General features: G+C 35.1%; 1 protein-coding gene across 1 annotated transcript; it reads left to right on the plus strand.

The window, feature by feature from the left end:
* The first annotated feature begins 1,612 nt into the window (after nucleotides 1-1,612).
* Nucleotides 1,613-2,074, plus strand: LOC128035488 (uncharacterized). Its single transcript, XM_052625232.1, has one exon. The coding sequence runs from the start codon at nucleotides 1,613-1,615 to the stop codon at nucleotides 2,072-2,074; it is 462 nt and encodes a 153-aa protein (XP_052481192.1).
* Nucleotides 2,075-7,931: the final 5,857 nt, after the last annotated feature.

Genomic DNA, 7,931 nt, shown 5'->3' on the forward strand with positions numbered 1-7,931 from the left:
GTCCTATATATTCAATTCTAATTATAATTCCTTAATAAGTCTTACTTTTATCACTTACGCGATTTAGCCCCTGTACTTAAATTAAATAATATTTCGACTAAATTACCTATCCAAAATTCTATTTACTACAATTATACCTCTATAAATATTTAATAAAATATTTACGAGTTCAGTTTATGGAAATGGGGTCCTAAAACCACATCCTCCAACACCACTGACTTTCGGGTTGTTACAAAGGACTACTCGTAGAACTTCAAGTAAGGCCAATATTTTCACAACAGGTTAAGGCAAAGTAAGTTTTTGATGAAGAGTTGAAAAAGAGGGTTCACCAAGTGGAACAAGGAGTGCGAGGTAACTTCGCACGTAACGATGAATGAACACTCTGTTTTTGTAAAAGACTTTGCATGCCCAATGATGAGGAACTTCGAAAGATGATTCTTAAGAAGGCTCATAATAGTCCATATGCGATGCACCCAGGAAGTAACAAGATGTACCATTACCTCCGTGAAATCTATTTGTGGCCTAGGTCAAAGTAAATTGTTATAGAGTTTGTGGCAAAGTGCCTTGTTTGTCAGAAGGTCAAAGCAGAGCATCAGTATCCTTTCAGGATTTTTACAGCCACTTAAGATTCTAGAGTGGAAGTGGAAAAGGATCACCATGGACTTTGTGACTATTTTGCTAGAGACCGCGACCAAGAAGAATACAATTTGGGTGATTGTTGATCGCCTAATGAAGTGTTTGTACTTTTTAGTTGTTCACACGAGTTATTCATTGCAATGGCTCACCGAGATTTATGTTGCTAAGATAGTTCAATTGCATGGCATGCCAATTCCCATAATTTTCGATTGAGATCCTTGGTTCACTTATAGATTTTGGAAAAGTTTGTAAGAAGCTTTGGGTTCAAAGCTTCAATTCAGTACTGCTTATCACCCTCAAATAGATGGCTAGTCTAAGAGAGTGATACAAGTGTTGGAAGACATGTTGCTAAGTATGTTTGTTTGTGAAATTATACTGTATGTTGCAAACCTAGGTACTACGCAAACTATTGGTATTTAGCGGACCTATACTATTGTATGTGAACCTATATTATTGTGCAAGCTCAAACTTTGTGTGTTGCGAACTCATGTTGAATATTGCTAAGTGTTCTTATGTTATTTTATTTATTTGAACTCTTAAGTCTTTCTATTATTTGACATGTGAGCCTTTTCTTTGATGTTTTGTAAGCTTGCATGTTTATATGCTATGTATGAGTTAATTTTGTTGTTGTCTGATAACTTAGCATAATTTATGTTGTAAATAAGTGGTGTGTTGGAGGTTTGGTTGGGAGTTAACGGAGAGTCACTTCGGTGGCTAATTTAGCTCCTTAGATTTAGGTCGAACCTGCTCGGCTGGGTTTGGGTTGTATTTTAGAGTTCGTAAGAAGCTGGTAACATTATTTACCTTTGGCAGAGTTTGCCTATAATAATAGTTACCAAGCAAGTACTCAGATGGTGCCTTTTGAAGCACTGCATGGAAGGAGGTGTCGAACGCCTTTGTATTGGGCTGAGTGAAATAAAAAGAGAATCGTTGGACCCGAGTTTTTTCACGAGACTGAAGGCAAGGTAAATTTGATATGCGAAAGACCTTCAGGCTGCTTCAGACAAACATGTCCTATGCTGACTTGAAAAGGCGAGATGTTGAGTACCAAGTGAGTGAGCATGTGTTTCTTAAGGTATCGCCATGGAAGAATGTCCTAAGGTTTAGGTGTAAAGAGAAGTTAAGTCCGAGATTCATTGGTCCTTATGAAATGGTAGAAAGAGTTGGCCCTGTAGTATATCGACTCAAGTTGCCCCACGAACTTGATACGATCCATACTGTGTTTCATGTGTGTATGGTAAGGAGATATCCAATAGACCCATCTCATGTTGTAGCAGCAAATGATATCAAAGTGCGACCTGATTTCAGTTATGAGGAAGAAATAGTTAAAATTGTGGCTCACTGGGTAAAAGTCATTCGAAGCAAAATGATTCCTTTAGTCAAAGCATTAGGGCGAAACCACAAGATCAATGAAGCTACTTGGAAGACAGAACAATAAATGAGGAAATAATATCCTCGACTATTTGAAGGTGAAAATTTCAAGGAAAATATTTTTTAAGTAGGGGAGAATTGTAACATCCTGAGATCGGGCTTGGAAGTTTTGAGCTCACAAGTGAGGATTTGCCAGTGCTTTGGCGAACGGGGGAGTTCGCCAAAGGAGGAGCTTTCCAAAAGAGTATCAACAAGGAGTTTGCCAAGTGTTTCGGCAAAGCAATATATGCCAAAAGACACGGTAAGGGGTTTGTCAAGTTCTTTAGAAGTGGGTTTGCCAGTTTGTTTAGCGAGCTAGTGTTCACCACGTAAGTTGCAAACTCTGAGTTCGTTAGTCTGTTTGGTGAGCTAGTGTTCGCCAATTAAGTTGCGAACTAGGGGTTCACCAGTCAAAGATTGCGTTAGACTCGAATTAGGAAATAAATATTTGGTGTATAAGAATACTTTACGTGCAAGTAACACCTTTCCTAATTCATGTAGGGTATCCTAAGATTTCCAGTGTAACACCCCGGTTTTCAGTGGTGACAGAATAGTGGTTTTGGGATCACAAATTTTGTCGTGTCGACTCGTAAATATTATTTTTAGAATATTTATAGAGTCATTATGTTGTATTAATATTTGGTTTAGAAATATTAACGGTTAGATAGTTAATTAAAGAAAGGGACTAAATTGAAAAATATACAAAAGTTATTAAATAGGAATTTAGGTGATTAAATTGATTATTTACTAATTGAAGAAGAATCTATATGGTAATTATGCCTTAATTAATGGGTTGGCACGACATTAATAAGGAAAAGGATAAAAAAAAATTAGTAATTAATGGCAAAATGGTAAATAAATTGAAATTAGTTAAAAACAAATAGAAAAACCAAAACAACTTCTATTCATCTTCCTCATTTGGCCGAATTCAACATGGGGGGAGAGCTTCACATTTCGATTCTTTATCTTCATTCATGTGAGTGAATTTTTACCCATTTCTTGTAATTTTTATGTTTTTGATACCGTTGCAACTAGGTCCAGCTAGCACGTACCTTCGTTTTCGATTCTGTTAAAAGTTTTGGAAGTTTTCATTGATGAATACTGAATTTTTATGATGAATATTATGTATTTGAAGTCTTAATTATGCTATTTGATGAATTTGTAAAGAGATTTTTTTTAAATCTTGATTTTAGGATTAAATTGTGAAAATGTCAAAATATTAGGGTTTGATAGTGAATTTTAAGTTTATTAGGAGTTTTTTGAGGGCCTAGAGTATTTGAATAAATTATTGATTTGAGAAAATTAGTTAATTTTATGAATTAACTAATTAATGGATTAAATTGTAAAAATTGTAAAAGTTTGGGGTAATTGTGCAAATTCAAAAAAGGGTATTAATTGTAAAATGGATTGGAAATTAAATATATGCTAATAAATGAGTAATTTTATATTTTGATCAAGATCCCGTAGATACTCGTGGAAAAGGAAAAATAGCGGAATAGTCCCTGAACTTCTGCAATTACTACAATTCAGTCCAGGTAAGTTCGTACGGATAAAATTTATTATTTGTAATAATTGGTGATTGTTATTATGTATATATTCTATTTTTGGAAATGAATTCTTGTTTTAATTATAATATTGAATTAGATATTCGATTTGTATTGAATGCGGGATTTGAGTACATTCATGATTTGATGTATGACGGGGGTTTGGAATGGAGATGGTATTGGAGGGAGATTCGGCATTTTACCCAAGTAAACTGAGATTCAACATTTGTTTCAAACTCTCACTTTATACTTTCTGTTTGGCGTGATTTGGGTGGATTAGCTCTTACGAGCTTCTGTTCATCTTTCAAGCTTCTGTTGGCTTATTCGGGAGGACCAACTCTTATGAGTTTCTGTTGATGATGTACTCTTACCCGCAAGTCATTCTTTGGATGGAAAATCTTGGTAAGGTGATTTATTTAATGAATTTGAAAGACATGTTATTTATTTTTGTATTGATTTGAATACGGATGTATTTATCGATTGAAATTATGAATGATAGGGAGTTCTCTTGGATGATTTTTATTGTTTGACTTATTGTAGTTAGTTTGGTAAGATTTTCGTTTAACTCATCAAACTTACTAAGCTTCATTAAGCTTACTTGTGTTGTTTAATGTCATTGTAGATTTTCAGAAGGTTGGACGATTAGATCAACACTCAAGTCTCTCGATAGTTTTTGAAATGTTTAATTCGGATTATATGGCATGTATAGGCTTTTGTGCGACTTTGGTTAATGTTTGGCTTATGTAAATGTTATGAATGATACTTTGTGGAAATAAACAATTTACAAATGGTATGAGAATGAGGTATAATTGTTATGCTAGTATGTGTGGCTTATATGTATTTGAATTGTGGTGATTGTGGTAACTTTGTTAGGTATTGTTTGAAAAAGTTGTTGAATTGAATTGATGTTTATTTTGTTGTGAAAATGTTATATACTTGTGGTATCATTGAGGATACATTTGTTAGACACTATTTAGGTTGGTTTGACATGTTTATGGCTCGATTATTGTCATTTTGGATTGGTATTTTGATTGGTATTTGAGTTTCTTAAGGTCTAAGAAATTTTGAAATTGTAAACTTGTGTTTTAAGGTTCATTTTCGGGCCATACGACCTGAGGCACGGGCATGTGTCTCAGCCGTGTGTGACACACGGCCTTGCGACACGGCTGTGTGTCCCCTATAGTTTCAATGTTAACAAGTCAGGCCGTAGCCTGGCACACAAGCGTGTGAGGTCATTTCGAAGGGTACACGGCCTGGCACACGAGCATGTGGCTTGGCCATGTGACTCAAGTCAGTGAGTTACACGAGCACGGACACAGGCTAGGACACCGTCATGTGTCCCTATTTTGAATGTCCACACGGCCTGAGACACGGGCGTGTGAGTCACACGGCCGTGTGACCCCTACAGTTCAAATTTTTCAACTCTTTTCCTAAAATTTCCAAATGTTTTCTATTTAGTCCCAGACTAGTTTCAAAGTATTTTTAGGACCTCAAAGGCTCGATTAAGGGACATTATAAATGTCTTTGAATGTAATTAGATTATATTTGTATTGATCTATGAATTAAATGATTTACTATTCTATTAGTCCGGTAATGTTCTGTAACCCTATTTTGGCGACGAATACGGGTTAAGGGTGTTACATCCAAGACACTTAGTGCCTATAAATACGATCATTATTCCATGAGAATTCTCTCATCGAATATTCTACCTTCAAGTCTTTGTTCTGAGTCAAGTTCGTAACACAGGGTAAGCCTTTGCTCTATTAAGGATGATTGCCCATAAAGCTAGGCCCGCTTGTGTGTGAATTTTGTAAGTTTTGTCTGCTTAGTAATTTATGTGTTCATGTATGTTGCGAACCAATTGGACCATCTACTAGCAAGGATAAAAGTAAAGCCAAGCGTTTTTGGTTTCTCAATTTTGTGATGAGTAATCTGGGATTCCTCATAAGTATGTTCGCTATTATGTTTTAAAAATGTGAGTGGTTAAGAAATTGCTTTAAGTATGCTATTTGTTATGATTTTCAAGAATTTTATTTTCAAAACTAAATTTTCAACAAAACCCTATTTGTAACTCCGATAGTTTGTTTTCAAGGTTAAGTTTTCAAGATGTGTTTTAAATATATATTTTATGCGAGCTCCTAAATAAGCCTATGTTTTTAAGAAATGGTTTTAATGTACTATTTTATAAACTATGTTTTCATGAGATTTTGTGCGAGCTCTTTACAAGTGTTTTCCAATAAGCTCCCTATACAAGTTCTATGTGATAAGATTCTGTGCAAGCTCCTTTGTGAGCCTAGCTCCCTATGCGATCTCTCTGTGATAAGTAAGCTCCTTATGCCACCTCTTTGTGATATGTTTATATGCTTGCTCCTTTGAGAATCATGATGGATATATTGGTATACCAAAGGATTATGAGTACTCACCTTTCAATTCTGTGATTTTGGTCATTGAGGCCCTGGGACATGTGGAGAGATAAGGGAATGTCGAGCTATTCTCTATTCACCCGGACATGTTGGTGTACAAGAGAGTGTATTGCTTTGCGCTACACTTATGGGACATGTTATAAGGACTCTTTGAGTCATTCTAAGGTGTTATAAGGAGATCCACATATCCAACGAGACAAAATTTTGATAATTATAGGCGAGAACATATCTTATGTTCCTCAGCCCTTCTAATAAGACAAGATTGTGAGCGTGTTTCACGCTATATAAGACCTATTTTTTGAACAAGCACAAGTTAAGCTTTTAAGATTGATTTTCAGTAACACATACGAATCTATTTTACAAACTTAAGTTTTTTTTACAAGATCTGCAAATTTGGTCTCACAACCTCACCCATGAACCCAACACGTGAAACAATTTTTAAGACTAGGTTTTCTTTCTATTTTAATCTTTGTTTTAAAAGCATACCTTGTAGATTCTTGATTATTCACTGAGTTCAAAATGAATTCAACCATTCCTTCGTTACTTCGCAGGTAAGTAGGTCGTCGATAGCAGATGACTTGGCGAGGCTCATCTCTGAACAGATACTAGGGAACTTGGAAAATAGGCGATGGGGTTTTGTTTTATGTGTGTTTAGAATTATCATAAGTTGAATCTGTTACTAAAATAATTTATTTTAATGTTTAATTTTATTTTATCTTTGCGAACCATGCCTTCGAATATTTTATTATCCTTTATTAAAAATAAAGTTGATGTTTGTTCATGCATGAATGTTACGTTGATTTACTATTAAAATGTGTGAGTTAGAATTATTACTAACTACTATTTTATGCGACCCCTATATGTTTGCGATTCCAAAAATTACATGCGTACCCTATTAGCGATAATCTTATTATTTAGTGAACCTAGGAAAATTGTGAGAACCCATATATGTATTTATGCAAACCTTATTAAAGTATGAAAACCCATGGATATAGGAAGAAAAAAATGTGGGGTGGAAGAAGAAAAGGGAGGAAAGATTCCTAGCTCATGACAACTAAAAATGGGCAACAATGAGGGGTTGACCAAGAAAATGCTAAATTAATTAAAAAATACCCAAGGGGGATTCGAACTTGGGCCTCAAGGGAAAGCTACACTACTTTTAACCACTAGGTCAAAACTAGATCTTGTTCATAAACTAACAATAACTAAATAAAAATTATGCGTGACATTTTATTCTGTTTACAATCCACTATAGGTCCATGATTCGTCAACTAGTCCATTCATAATATTACATCAAATTAATGAAAAGGGAGGGCCATGAGGTTGGATGATGTAACATCCCGCCCAGCGAAGTGTAGTACTCGATATTGTTAATTGAACTAAGGCTTATAGTGTGACCCCCGAGTAAGGAAAGGGTTAGAAATTTATCAAGTATTTAAATACTGCGAATGTGCCCTGGGGCGAAGTCCTGATTTAGGTGAGCATTAAGGTCTGGCGGACTCTTCATTAGAGTATATGTCGTCCCAACAGATAGATGTAAATAGTGAGACATATTGTTAAACCCTTGGTCTAATAGGAACGATGAATATATTGTAATCTTATTCACTGATCTAACTATTTAGTTGGCCAAATGAGGACTAGTCGGGATTGGACAAAAATTCTTGAAAATGAAAAGACACGCATTTAAGATGAAAGAGAAAACTATTAGTCATTGGTACCGAAAGAAAGTTAGTGGAGGGAAAATAAGCTTGTCCATTAAGTTTTCCTACAGTGTGCACCCATATAAAGCAAACATTAGCTTCATAAACAAGTTCTATATTTTCTCAAGAAATTCATACTTCCATTTAGTAGTCATTTCTGCACTTTCCAGGAAAACAACATAGCCAAGGCCTATTTAGAGGGTTAGAGTTCGTTGTAA

Source organism: Gossypium raimondii, chromosome 12 (genome assembly GCF_025698545.1).
Source record: "Gossypium raimondii isolate GPD5lz chromosome 12, ASM2569854v1, whole genome shotgun sequence".
NCBI classification, from domain to species: Eukaryota; Viridiplantae; Streptophyta; class Magnoliopsida; order Malvales; family Malvaceae; genus Gossypium; species Gossypium raimondii.

What these genes read in the sequence shown, in the direction of transcription:
- LOC128035488 (XM_052625232.1), top strand. Translation starts at nt 1,613, where the DNA reads ATGCGAAAGACCTTCAGGCTGCTTCAGACAAACATGTCCTATGCTGAC.